Here is a 14,574-nt window from a genome sequence, read left to right as displayed (position 1 = left end):
TCCATGGTCATCAACTCCCGTTTGAATCGGGTTTTGTTAGTAATAATTCTGAACGGACAAACAGGACTCAGTATTTTCCGAAGCTTTTCTCCCCTGAGCTTGTATTCTTGCGGTCACGGTGGACGTCCTGTATGACTGGGGGAGGAATGACATAGGAAAGATGAAAACTTGTCCTAAAATTTAAGTGGAATAACATTTGGACCATCGGCGTGCCAGCACGCACAGCTTCTCGTTCGTCCTTCCGAGAATGTGTGGAACTGAGGGTCAGCACAACTTTTTCCTCAGCAGCTCGTACCTTCCCTCCTTTTCTTTTCTTCTTTCTTCCTTTTCTTTTTCTTTCTTTTTTTTTTTTTTGTAAGATTTACTTATTTACTTGAGAGAGAGAAAATAGAAGGGAGGTCAGAGGGAGAGGATTTTAAGCTGCCTCCCTGCCGAGCACAGAGCCCGACACGGGGCGCGATCCCAGGACCCTGAGATCTAGAGCCAGCGTTGAGTTGGACTCTTTACCGACGGAACCGTCCAGGTGCCCCACTTTCCTTCTTTTCTTACTAAGAAACTGAGGCTATGGATGGGATCTCCTTTTACCATCTTTGTTTATAGATGTGTCTCACTCCACACCCCTTCCCGCCTCCTTTCTGGCAACCCCAGAGGACGACGGGGCTCCCCGCTTTCAAAGCTGAGCCATCCATGCGCCTGTGAGCCACTGTCTCTGCCTGGGCCGGACACTGGCCCCGAGAGGCGTGCTCTGGTTCTGCCCCATCTCCATCCTTCTCTTTCTGTGGTTATGGTTACCTTTCTCCATGTTTAGATGCACTCAAGGATTTTCCATCTGAAGAAGCCTACTCCACGTTTCCTGTGGGGGTCGCTGGGCGATCTTTGAAATCTTTCTTCCTTCTTTGTTCGCCCGTCATGTGGTACCATCCAAGCCTCCCTCCCACGCTTGACTTTTCCTCCCCACGTCTTCCAGAGCCATGCCATTGTCCAGTTCACAGATCGTGCAGCAAATCCTCTTCCTTCGCACTCTTCCCCTCTCTCCCTCTCAGGGACGGCTTTGTTCAAGGCTCATCATTTCTCAGCAGGATTTTTGTTTGTTTTCTTTGTCACGGTCAAAAAGAGCCATCTTCTTTCATGGCACGTTGGAACAAACTAACATCTTAAGCCCACCTCTCCACATTCCATCCCCGGCCCCCAGTGCCTTTTAAGATTTTATTTATTTGACAGACAGAGATCACAAGTCCGCAGAAAGGCAGGCAGGGGTGGGCGGGGCAGGGAAGCAGGCTCCCTGCTGAGCAGAGAGCCTACCATGGGGCTTGATCCCAGGGCCCTGGGATCATCACCTGAGGTGAAGGCAGAGGCTTTAACCCACTGAGCCACCCAGGCGCCCCCCACCCCCCAACCCAGTGGCTTTTAAAATAGAACCTTCTCTCCTTGAATTGGTATAAAATTCCACCCAGGATCTGCCTCCTATCCACTGCTACCTTCTTCTCTTTTTTTTAATTTTTTTTTTTTTTTTTTTTTTTTGACAGAGAGAGATCACAAGTAGGCAGAGAGGCAGGCAGAGACAGAGAGAGTGGGAAGCAGACTCCCCGCTGAGCAGAGAGCCCGACGCGGGGCTTGATCCCAGGACCCTGGGATCATGACCTGAGCCGAAGCCAGAGGCTTTAACCCACTGAGCCACCCAGGCGCCCCCCCTTCTTCTCTTAATAGCCTGCCTTTTTGCTTCTACTTCAGGGAACTTGTTAGAAATGCATATTCTTGGGTCTCAGAAATAGGGGTGGGACTCAGCAATCTGTGTTTTTGCAAACTCTCCTGGTGGCTGCAAATTTGGCAATCACTGCTCCAGTCTGGTTGACTCTCGTGCTTTCCCCACTACCTACTGTGTGTGTCTGTCAAGGCTGAATGCAAGTGTGAGCACATCTAGAAACTTCTCGAGCCTCTTTCCTGCCCTGTGCTGGGGATCTTCTCAGAATTTCCTGTCCTTGTCCGTCACTGGCCTTGTGATGTCATTTAAGTTACCTGACTCCATATATCTTTTTCTCTAGTGACTGTGCCTCCTTGAAGGCAGAACCTATGTATTTTTCATCTTTTTAGTTGTTCAGCAGCTGGCACAGTGCCTGGTCTGCCTGCTTGGATGCTCCTTAGACTTGGATGAATAAAAGGGAATAAGGTAGGGGGTGGAGAAAGGGAAAGCCTTGATGTGGCAATGGAAATCATTCCAGATTTATATTCAAAAGATCTGACTGGGGTGGCTGAGTCGGTTAAGTGTCTTCCTTCAGCTCAGGTCATGATCCCTGGGTCCTGGAATCAAGCCCCACACTGGGCTCCCTGCTCACAGGGAGCCTGCTTCTCCCTCTCCCTCTGCCGCTCCTCCCACCCCGCCACTTGTGCTCTTTCTTTCTCTTAAAAAAAAAAAAAATCTTCACACAAAAGAAAAAAATCTGACTAAATCAAACTCTTTTCAGCTTTGTAATTTCTGTAAGTTACTTAATTTTTCTGAACTTTGGTTTCTTTGTCTCTATAAAACATACAACTAGACAGGAACCATGTTTAGCTGATGTTTAACATACAGTTCGTGCTGGGGACCTGACACTATTATAAATGCTTTACATAAATTAACATTGATAATCTATTACAGTAAATCCATGAGATAGATTTGTTATGTCCACATTTTGCACATAAGAAAACCAAAGGATGGGATGATGAAGTAAGTTGCCTGTGGTGCCCAGGGACCAAACCAGTTAGTTGTGGAAAAAAAAGTTTCTAAACCACAAAGCAACATAAAGATGTTAGACCTCTTTATATTTTCCCAAAGGATATTAACAACTTGTAACAAAAGACATATCCTAGAGACACCAGTTTTCTGGGTTTAGACTCGACAGATCAAGAGTTTGGCACTCATCATACTCCCATCTTCACAACAAGAAGAAAGCTAAACAGACAGAAAATCGGTGACTCTTCTCAGATCCATCAGAGAATTGAGGCAAAAGCAAAGGAGACTGTCACTCTGGTAATTGGACAGATGGGATTCAGAGAATCACCGTGAATCAAAGTCAAGATCGGCTCACCTAGGGCAGAAGCTAATGGGGCCAGTAACTCAGAGGAGTGTTTAACCAGCCATTGAGGAATTGCTGGAGGCTTAGTGTGGACTAGCCCAAGAGTTAAAAACTCCTAGGGGCCTAGTTCTTAGCGAGGTCCTGACCCCTTCATGGGCTTCACCTCCAAGAACCCCCACCAAGTTATCACAGGAAAGATTGGACAAAAATCCTCTCATGTTTCTGGTAGGGGGACAGGAACAAGTAGCCATTTTAAAATATACCTGGAGCATTCTGTTGTCTATAACAGAGGCTTATACTTGGGGGAAACTACTCTACCAGAGCTTTATCTGACAAAGCAGGCAACAATCCTAGCCTTCCTGTTTCAAAGAAGGGAAGGGGGAAAAAAAAAAAAATGGCCAAGAAGTACTTTGGCAGGTCACAGCCCAGGAACTCAGTCCCACTAAATAAAACCTAAATTTAATCTTAAGATTATAGAATTATTCCCTTCCCCAATACCTTACCAGCACATCAAGTGTGATAATAGCAGATTACAAATGAGCAAAGCTGTAAGATACTTTATTTAAGAAAGGATTTCTAGGGAAACCCCAAAGTAACCAAGGAGATAAAAACAGGGACATGGGAAGAGATTAAAGCATAACTCAGCTTCTAGCCAGATTAACATAAAATTGCACATTAAAAGCCTGATTAGATTACCTCAGTTCCTGTTATCAGATACATCATATCCAGTTTCAACAACAAAATTTTTTTTTTAATTTTTTAAAAGATTTTTATTTATTTATTTGACAGAGAGAGATTACAAGTAGGCAGAGAGGCAGGCAGAGAGAGAGGAGGAAGCAGGCTCCCCGCTGAGCAGAGAGCCCGACTCGGGACTCTATCCCAGGACCCCGAGATCACGACCCAAGCCAAAGGCAGCAGCCCAACCCACTGAGCCACCCAGGCGCCCCAACAGCAAAAAATTAAAAAAAAAAAAATTACGACATGCATCATGAAAGACAAAACAAGCATCAGAACCAGACTCAGATATGACACAGATTTTGGAATTACCAGACAATTTAAAATAACTAATTAGTATATTGAGGACTCTAATGGAAAAAGTAAAAAACATGCAAGAACAGATGAGTAATGTAAGCAGAGAGATAGAAACTCTAAGAAAGAAAAGGAAGTATTAGACATCAGAAACACTGTAACAGAAATGAAAAATACCTTTTTTGAGCTCATCAGTGGACTGGACACAGCTAAAGAAAGAATCATTGAGCCTGAAGATAGGTAAATGTAAATTTCTCACTGAAAAGCAAGAGAAAAAAAAAAAGGAATGGAGGAGAAAACCAGAACAGAATATTCCTGAACTGCGGGGCAGTTACAAAAGGTAGAGCATCCGCACAGTGGGAATGCCAGAGGGAGAAGGAAGACAAGGGATCAAAAGTAGTTGAAATAATAATGACTGAGAATTTTCCAAATTTAGTGACAGGCACCAAACTACAAATTGAGGAAACGTAGAGAACACCAAATAGGATAAATATCCCTAAAAATCTACATGTAGGGATATCATGTTTAAACTGCAGAAAACCAAAGATAAAGAGAAAATCTTGAAGCTGGGGATAAGGCGGGAAGCCCTTACATATTGAGAAAAAAGGATAAGAATTATAACAGACTTTGTGTCAGAAATCATACAAGCAGGGATGCCTGTGGCTCAGTTGGTTGGATGACTGCCTTCGGCTTAGGTCATGATCCTGGAGTTCCGGGATCAAGTCCCGCATCGGGCTCCCAGCTCCACGGGGAGTCTGCTTCTCTCTCTGACCTTCTCCTCGCTCATGCTCTCTCTCACTGTCTCCTCTCAAATAAAAAAAAAAAAAAAAAAAAAAAAAGAAATCATACAAGCAAGAAGAAAGCAGAATGAAATATTTAAAGCACCAAAAGAAAAATATCCAGCAGCCTAGAATTCTGTATCTAGCAAAATCTTCTTCAAAAGTAAAGGAGAGGGCGCCTGGGTGGCAAAGTCAGCTGTGTGTCTGACTCTTGATTTCAGCTCAGAACATGATCTCAGGGTCGTGAGATGTGAGATCGAGCCCTGAGTTGGCCCCACGCTGAGCAGGGAGTCTGACTGGGACTCTCTCTCTCCTTCTCCCTCTACCTCTCCCTTCCCCTACCGCCCCCTTCTCTCAAACGAACAAACAAATAAATAAATAAATGTTTTTTTTAAAAAGTGAAGGAGAAATCAAAACGTGCAAAGATAGCATTGTTACGAGGAGAGGAAGAAATTGATGGTGCTCTCTTACAAGGAAGCTATACTGGTTGCAGAATGGTACAGCATTCTGTGAAAGTGGACTTGAAATAGTTAAATATTGCAAACACTATGGCAACTACTAAAAACTGTTTTAGAAGAAGTGTAGTCAATATACTAAGGAGAGAAAAGTGTAATCATATACAATACTTAAAGCAGAAAAAGAGAGGACATAAAAAACAAGAAATGCCTCATCTACAAATATGTTAATTGTGAAATTTGTGTTTTCTTTAATGAAAAATTAGTGACTTTAAAGCTGACATTTATCATTTTTTTCTAGAATACTTACTATACTCTCATATCGTGAAGATTTCATTGTAACAGAAGTCTATTCCCCAGAAGAAACATGCTTTTTAATTTTACTCTACTAAAGAATAACACTGTGATCCTGTACTCAATCATTAGAAGTTGGGGGGGGGTTGGTTTTTGTTTTTAAATATATGATTTCTACATTGAAATACAGGTCTTTTTGTCTTTTATGTTGCTGTTATTTTTAGCAGTGAGACTGAAGGTGTTGATCAGCTCTAGAGGGCCGTCCCAGGTCATAGCTGCCCAGGAGGACCGGCAGACATGATGACGACACTTTGGGCCCTTTCCCTCCATCTTCAGTCAGGTCCTCCATCCTCAGCCTGTAGGACATGGGGTCTCTGTCCTTGCCCTGGAATGGTGCGGGGAAGGAAGGCTTATCCTGCTAATCTAAGAGGCAGTCCTTTTAGTGGTGATGTGCCAGTGGTTGATGTTAAGGGAACTGAATCATTGTTATTCTTCCTTCCCCTTGCACTGGCTTTTAGAAATGAGCTTTAAATTGTTTTTTCCCTCTAAAAATAAATAAATAAATAAATAAATAAATAAATCCCTCCAGACTTAGACTGTGCAGCACCATTGATACGCCTCTAGAAAGTCTGGAAATGCATGGGCCAGCCCTGGGTGCGTGGCCCATACATGAGCCGAGCCTCTGGTACAAGCTGCTGTCACAGCTGGCCCCCAGGACAGTGCTTAACAAGACCAAATGCAAAAGGACAAATAATAAAGCAAAAGTACCCAAAGCTGGGTGGCAGTGTGTACCTGTGTTATTTCAGGCAGGATTTTTTTTTTTTTTTTTTGCGAAAACATTTCCCATCGATGGTAATGTCACCTTGGAAGGACATGACTTTGGGGGAAGCAGAAGAGAAAATTAATATAATAAAATGCCTTGGTCCTAATGTGTCACTTAAACGATGTTTCATTTCAGGGATCTCTTCATTTTTATAATTCCTTCACTTACCTTTAGTAGAAAGGTACATTTCGTTCTGCTTTACGGTTTCCATGGATGATAGTAATTATAGTCTGCATTTTAATTGTCTCTCATTGGTATTAAATAGTGGTCATGTTAGCATATGGAAAATGAAAATGAAAATGTCATAATATGGAGAGGCTCCCGGTTATTAGAAGTTCTTAACCAGGGAACTACAGTGACAAATTAAAGCCAAACGGTTAAGTGGTATTATTAAAAACAAATGAAAACAACAACTGAAATAAAAGAAAAAAAAACCCAGACGGTGCAGTTACTGATGGCGAAGCATTCTTTGCCGACATCTTCATTCACGTCCGCCTCCCAGCAGTTAACCCCGTCGGATTACTGGATCAGTGTTCTGAAACACTTCATTCCCATCTGGTCATCATTTGTATGTTTGAATTTTTAATAGGAGATTGTGTCGAAAAATACAAACTTGAGGTAACTTCAAGCGTTATTTTCTGTGGAAATCTGCGTATTTTCTCTACTTTTGCTAAAATCAGTGCTGTTTTTGAGATAGCGTGAAGACCTCATGGTTAATGAAACTAGTATATGTCTTCGTGTCGTACAGCTGGTGGCCTTCCAATTTTCCACCTATTTTCTCCTTTTTTCCCTTCAAACTGGTAGTTTTCTCAGGGCCGATGGCGTCCGCCTCCTGCAGGCTCGGGGTTTCGGAGGCCGCCACCTGTACACCGTGGCCCGTTTATTTAAGTTTGCAACTGGTGGGTGGTGAAGGACTCGCGAGGGAGAGACTCCTGAGGGAAAGCAGGGATCACCGCGTGGGGTCTCCGACGGCGGGGCACTCAGACCGTCGCCCATCTTTGTCAGCGACCGGGTCCTGTCAGCTCGCTCCCGGGACCCGCGGGTTCCGTCTCTGACTCGCACTCCCAGCGTGCATCACGGTGACAGCCCGCTTCCGGTCTCCGCGGGGTCATGGGCGTGGGGTCAGCGACTCTGAGCTTTGGTTCCAAGTTCAGCCCCTCGCTGTTTCTGGCTTCTCCCTTCACCCTCCACCGAGTCGCGGCGTGTCCTTGAGAGATCCGTGTGCTTGCTTTTCAGATCGAGAACTACCTGCTGCGGAACCACGAGACCCGGAAGTACTTGCAGGAGCAGGCGTACCGCCTGCAGCAGGGCATCGTCACCAGCACCACGCAGCAGGTGAGGGGCGCGTGCCCGCGGGCGCTCTCCCGAGGGGGGCGCGCGGGGGCGCGCGGCATCTCTGTCCCCGAGTCATCCCCAGGGGCGCCGGAAGAAGTGGCTTCTGGAGATGACAACAAACAGAAGGAGAGTTTGGGGGAGGATGGAGGGCGAGGAAAACATAGGCTAATTCTGATGCTGAAAATGTGCTTTTCGTTGCTGATGATTTTGTGCTTTTTAAGATTGTCGCTAAAGCGTATTTTCGGGTTCCGTGCGAATAGTAGGAACCCCTCATTACGGATGAGAGAATCTGAGGGTAAGCAGATCCGCTGCGTCAGGGACGTTGTGTGTCTCTCTCCCCTTTCTCACACTCCTGTGAGTCTGAAACAAAATTCCAGTTTCCCCCAAATAATTGAGAATTTGTTAAATATTGGGGCACCTGGGTGGTTCGGTTGGTCAAGCGTCCAGCTCTTGATTTTGGCTCAGGTCATGATCTCAGGGTCTTGCAGTCAAGTCCCGCCACGGCTCCGACCTGACTGTGGAACCTGCTGGAGGTTCTTTCTCTCCCCCTCCCTGCTTGTGTTCTCTCTCTCTCTCTCTCTCTCTTTAAAAATTAAAAAAATAAAAAATAAAAAGAGAAAGAACTTGTTAAATGTTAACACTTAATTACTCAAGGGAAACGAAAGTGTTTCCTTTTTTACTTTATTTCCCTTCTCTCCACCCAGTGCTAGAGAAGAAAAAGGAATTATGATAATAAAAGAAATGTGGATTATTTTCTTCCAAAATATCAACCCAAACCAAGGATCCTAAGATATTTGAGGAAATATATGTCAAAGAAAGAGCAAGATAAACCAAAAATCTGACCTCAGATAATTCAGAGCACAGCCAAGGACTTCGATAAATACTGTAATTAGTAAGTTCAGTGGGACTTGAGGGAATATTCTATCCATAATAGGAATAGTCCGCTGAGCAACAGGAAACAATGCTTAGCAACTGGAAATGTGCTCACAGTAGATAGAATTAAATAAACTGGCAGGGCACAAAGTAAGGTGTTTCTCGGGAAGAAAAAGTAAAGGAAAATCTCTAGAACATGCAGTAAAAAGATGGAAAACATGAAAGAAAAGTAAAACAGAATGGTGAGTGGATTCCAAATGACCCAACAGCCTTCTGATAGGAGCTTCAAAATTGAAAAGGAGAAAAAATAGTAGAAAACATGAATTGTGGGGTTGATGTGACCCACTGAAATTGATCCAAAGGAAAGGCCCAAAGAGCCACACCTAGACACGTCCTGGTCAGAACACCTATAAGAGAGGGAAAAAAAAAATCTTAAAGAGTGTCAGAGAGAATCAAGGGCTGTTTTACAGGAGAACTAGAACCAGCGTCTGTCCCAATGACTGGAAGCAAATGAAGTGATGTCATCCACGTTCAGAGGGGGATTTATTTGGGACCACAAATTCCACACCTCGCCACCTTGTCAAACAGACATGAGGACAGAATTAAAATGGGCTCAGACGTGGACTTAGAGAAATCACCCCCAGTTGAACATACGCACGAAAAGTTCTCTGGGGAAATTCTCCAGCATAACAATGAGAAATAAGAGAGGACACAATATGAAGTAATAATAAGGAACTAGAGCAACAATGAAATCCATATAGTCACAGAAGCTGAAGGAAAGCTTTTAAAAATGGCCCCTTTGGCCAGTCTGCTGGGAGCTGCGGGATTAAGACACGGGATTACATTTCTTGCTGTGCAGGTCCCATCATCATTATTCTGTAACTGCCTTTCTTTTAGTGGGCTTAAAATTTTAATATCAACACAGACAAGGGAAAACCTCATTGTTATGTTAAAAAATGTGAATGTTAGAAGTCCTCATGCACCAGTATTGATACTAATGAAAATTAGAAACTGAAGAGGGAGAACAGTTGAGTAGGAGTGTTAAGTATGCTCAGTTTTTAATTTTTATTTTATGGACTCAATCTCTTTTCTGACATTCATTCTTAAATCAAAAATACAAATGTAGTTAACTATTACTGAAATTAAAATACAAATGTAAGTCTACTATTTAAATTTCAAATGGAAGCCACCAGAAGAATTTTAAAAAACAGCGGATTTCCAAAAGTGTTTATCTCAGCAGGGGGACTGGTAGGCAGACTTTGTCATTGAGACCCATTTTTTTTAATGGTTTAATGTTTTCTTACCTTGTGCAAATGTCATTTTAATTTTTTGCTGTTGCTTTTTCTTAAAAGAGAATGAAAGAGAAGTGCCCACGATAAAAGCGTCACATATTACTCCAAGTGGGTGAAATTATCTGGAAGACCGCATAGGTCTGCATAGAGGTCTGTGAGGGTTTCCTCAAGAGGTTTTAGGTGCATTTCAGTCTCATATACTTCACAGTGTTCTTTGAAACCTGTACAGCAAATATGTATTCTTTGTAAAGGAAATAGGAAAACGATGTATATTGAGAAAAAAAGGAGGTGCCTGGGTGGGCTCTGTGGGTTGAGCCTCTGCCTTTGGCTCTGGTCATGATCTCGGGGTCCTGGGATTAAGCCTGGCATGGGGGGGCTCTCTGCTCAGCGGGGAGCCTGCTTTCTCACCCCTGCCTGCCTCTCTGCCTACTTGTGATCTCTGTCTGTTAAATAAACTCTTTAAAAATAAAAAAAGAAAAATGATAATTATGAATATTGGTGAGGTAGCGGGGAGTTTTGAGAAAGAAAACAAAATGTTTCCCTTACCAATGCCTGAAAAATCTATTTTTTTCTCCCCTGTAAGGGACGAATATTAGCTTAGCACTTTATGGTTTACTGTTACTTCCTGGTTTTAGTGGTGAACATTAAAAGCAGTGAGAGTGCTAAAATCTTACATTGAGTCTTTGCCTTGGGTTCCTTTCTGAGCTGCCGTAATACGGGCTCTTCTTACTACAATATCCTTCCAATGTTGCCCCTCAATCGCAGGGGATTTTACCCATCCAAAAAAATTACTGCAGCAACCTTTAATGCTAATCCTTAAAAGTAAGTTTCGTCTTCTCAGCCTCGAGGAAATGGGACACAGGGGGCATAGTGCGGATGTTTAATTCTGCATGGGTGACATCTGTCTGAATTATTTGAGTCCTTGTGTGGTAGGTATATTTCCACCTTTTCTCTTTGGGGATTTCCTAGGACGTTATGATTAGCAGTTTTCAGACTTTAATTGGTTCAGTTACTTTAAGAGAGATTTATCTCCAAGAGACTGAAACTTCTTATCGAAGTTTCCAGAAATCTGAATACAGAAAGAATAGGCGCTCTGTGACTACTGTCCCGGCCAGCTGGGTAGCCAAGAATTCTCATTAAGGGTGGCTCAGTTGGTTAAGCAGCTGCCTTCGGCTCAGGTCATGATCCCAGCGTCCTGGGATCGAGTCCCACATCGGGCTCCTTGCTCAGCGGGGAGCCTGCTTCTCCCCCTGCCTCTGCCTGCCATTCTGTCTGCCTGTGCTCGCTCTCTCCCCTCTCTCTCTCTGATAAATAAATAAAATATTTAAAAAAAAAAAAAAAAGATTCTAAGATACCATACTCTCCCTTTGCTTTCATATTCTTATCCAGCTCATAAACTCTCTTCGTCAGGAAGTTAGCATATCGTTTTGGTAAAAAAACAAAAAGTAAACATTTTTGGATTTGCAGACAAATTTTCGGGTCTGCAACAACATCACAGCTCAGCTCTGCTCTGGGAGAGCGGAAGCTGCCATAGCCACTGTGTGCATGAATGAATAAAGCTTTATTTATAAAGGCAGTCTCGGGCACACCCTCACCCACATGGTCTTGATTTATTTCTTTCCAGTCTGTTTTCCTATGTGGGTTTGTTTTTTGTTTTTTGTTTTTTGTTTTTAAACACTGAATTCGCAAAATATAAAGACTTTTGAAAAATAAAAAAATTAAAACAGGCCTAGAATTGCCTATAGTTTGCCGAAATCCACTCTTCTCACTCATAAACATTGCTGACCATTTTTTAAAAAGGTAGAAGGCAGTTTTAGTGTCTGTAGCTCTTTTCCAGTGCATTCCCCTCCTGCCTCACATGCTTGACCTCTTTGCTATCTCATCACCTCGTAACCTTTCCAGATGTATCCCTATCTGTACCAGAATGGCTCTCTCCGTGGTGAATGTCACCAAGTCCCTGGGCTTTTTCTCCCTCATCTGTTCATGAGAGGAGGCAGGATAGTGCGGACGGCCCAGACTGAAGGACGGGCTTTGCTTTCCCTGTGGGCGTGAACTGATGTGAGTCACTTAAACCTGTCCCAGCCTTGGTTTCTTCATCTGTGAAGCCAGGGAGACAACTCTGAAGATGCTGGGGGATTCACTGAGATAAAGCATGAGAAGAACTTGACTTGTCACCAGTAAACCGTTAACGTTGCTGCTGTTAGTCTTAACTGTCACAGATATCGTCACGATTGACTTGCCTCATCCTTCCGAAGACTCACTGCTTCATTCACTGACAATGTGCCGTTTTGAATATCTTTCTGCTCCTCTTGGGTCCTGTCTGTCTCCTTCCCACATGCCTCTTAAACCTTTCATCTTCCGACTGCAGTCCCTTTCCTAAGTTTTGTACTTAGTACTTCTTTCCTTTAGCTATTTCATCTACCCTTACCATTTTAATGCTCCAACTGTGGGGAACTCCTGGGTCTATCCCTGTTTTTTTTCCAGCAAATTTTACTTATCAACACTTGCTCAGCATGTCTGAGATAGGGGGTCACTAAGACAAAATTTATCTCTGGGACTCCTGATTTTACCATTTCTCTCAATGGCCTCATCACCAAGGATAGAACCCTTGTGGCCATCTTAGATGTCTCCTTTGCCACCACCAGCCAATGGTCGCTGTGGCCACCCGTTGACCTTCCAAGTGTCTTTGCAGCTGTTCCTCCTTTTTTTTTACCCCCATTTCCATTGCCAGCCCTCTTGCTCAGGTGTTTTTATCAACTCACTTCTGTGTCTTCTTTCATAAGTACGGTGGGAACTGGTATATCCACCTTCCATGTCTCCTTCTGCTCTCTATAGCCCATGTCCTTTGCATCAGGCAGGGAAGCTGAGTCACCGAGGGTGCTACGGGGTAAGGATCTGTAGACCTCACGGTTGTGGCAGGAGCCAGGACGGGATACCCCATACCCCGTACACCCTGTTCCACCTCCTTAGCCTGTGCCTGGGTCTCACACTCTCTTGCCTTAGCTGAACGTTCCAGTCCTGTCTCCTACAATAAAGTGCTCTGTTCCTAATCAGGAAATAGTCCTCGCAGGTGTCTGCCCGTGCCTTTGCTTATGCTTATCCTTTTGCTTAAAATTCCCTTCGACTTTCTCAACCTGTAGAAATCTTTCAGGACCCAGTTGAAAAGCCACCTTCAACCTCGGCTAGATGGGCTCCCTCCCTTGGCTGAAATCTTGCACATCTTCATATCATTCCTGTGTATCATTCCTGCATCATTCCATACTTCTAAGTATGTGGCAGGCACCCTTGTAGGAAACAGAGCTGAGCTTGGGCAGAACAAGACGAACAAAATGTGGGTGCCCTTATGGGTGTTTTATTAGGGAGAGTTCTCTAGCTTGAGTTACGGTTGATGTGAATATTTCTTTCCACTTCCAGGCTTCTCAGTCACTGGGTGGTATAAGGTGTATCTTACTCAGGACGGTATCGCATTTGGTTTTAGGCGTTCAGTCTGTCTCTTGAATCGGCTAAAGAGATTGACATGGAGAAAGATGAAATTTCTCGGCAAGTGTGGCATTTGCTGGAACGGTTATAACAAGTGGAGAGCAACCAAGGATGGCATTTATTACTAGGAGTTCTAAGTTCTGAACTTTGGGTTCTTTAGCCCATCGGTCCCCAACGGGTGTGACGTGAGCTAGTGGTGATTTAGCTGCCACAGAAGCCAGCTTGACCTGTACCGCATTAATGGAGGTATGCTTGCTACAGTAAGGAAGGTGCCCGCCCCGCTTAACTTTCCGATCCCCTTCTCCTGGGTTACAGTCAGTTTTATTTGGGGGGGGGTGGTATTTTGTGAGGGTCCAAGATGGAAGAGACAATGCAGAGAAGGGGCCTGGGGGTGGAAAGGGTTGCGGACTGTGAGACTGTCACCATAGCAGAGTGGCAAGAGGAACCAGGAACGTGAAGCCTGAAGAGAAGCAGATTAGGGAAGAGGAGTTGCCTGCGTTCAGACGTGTGCCAGACCGTCCCACAGAAGCGAGCCTGCCATTGATTATTGTTCTCAAGGGAGAGTCATGGGTCTGTCCCAGGGGACATGGGAAGACAGATTAGGACTTAACGTAAAGATGACCGTGGCCAAGAATGACAGAGTACCTTTCCTCAGAGGGACGTGAGCCGCACGGATGGACGGTGGTGGTGAACAACTTCAGCGGGCTGTGTGAGGAGAGTAGATTGCTGGGGCTCGAGGCACCGAGTGGCCGTTCAGATGAAGAGCGTAGGTGCTGTCACCTATCGTGAGACATGGGGCGGGCCAGCCCAAGGGATGACAGTCTTCCGGCTTCCCGACTCCCTTCCTCCTCACATATGTGTGCCTTAGGAACTTCAGTATGAACTGAGAGTCAAAATCCTCGAGTTCTTGTCAGAATTTTAGACTTGCTCTCCACACAGTCATCCTGTGTCATCCTTTTGTAGGTTAACGTTCCTGGGCCCTGAGCTCTTTGGTTGTGAAGCATCTGGCTATGACCTCTTGGGCTGTTCCGAACCTTAGTAACTGTGTGTTCAGACAGACCTTTGAGACTTGGGAGGTTTTATGTCCTACTTGAATGGAAGAACTAAATTTTTATGTTTCTTGTGGATGTAATTTACAAATTCCACTTACAGAACATGGTG

The 14,574-nt window shown here is 44.2% G+C and overlaps 1 protein-coding gene across 8 annotated transcripts in view; it reads left to right on the top strand.

Moving 5' to 3' along the window:
• CARMIL1 (capping protein regulator and myosin 1 linker 1) overlaps positions 1-14,574 on the top strand; it is a 298,433-nt gene that overhangs the window by 203,324 nt on the left and 80,535 nt on the right. For all 8 annotated transcript variants that reach the window (XM_059399579.1, XM_059399577.1, XM_059399578.1 and 5 more), the window contains exon 24: positions 7,670-7,768. In XM_059399579.1, coding sequence (XP_059255562.1) covers positions 7,670-7,768 — 99 coding nt within the window. The remainder of the gene's footprint in view (positions 1-7,669; positions 7,769-14,574) is intronic.

Source organism: Mustela nigripes, chromosome 5, assembly GCF_022355385.1.
Source record: "Mustela nigripes isolate SB6536 chromosome 5, MUSNIG.SB6536, whole genome shotgun sequence".
Taxonomy (NCBI): domain Eukaryota; kingdom Metazoa; phylum Chordata; class Mammalia; order Carnivora; family Mustelidae; genus Mustela; species Mustela nigripes.
This window is presented reverse-complemented; position numbering and strand designations above follow the sequence as displayed.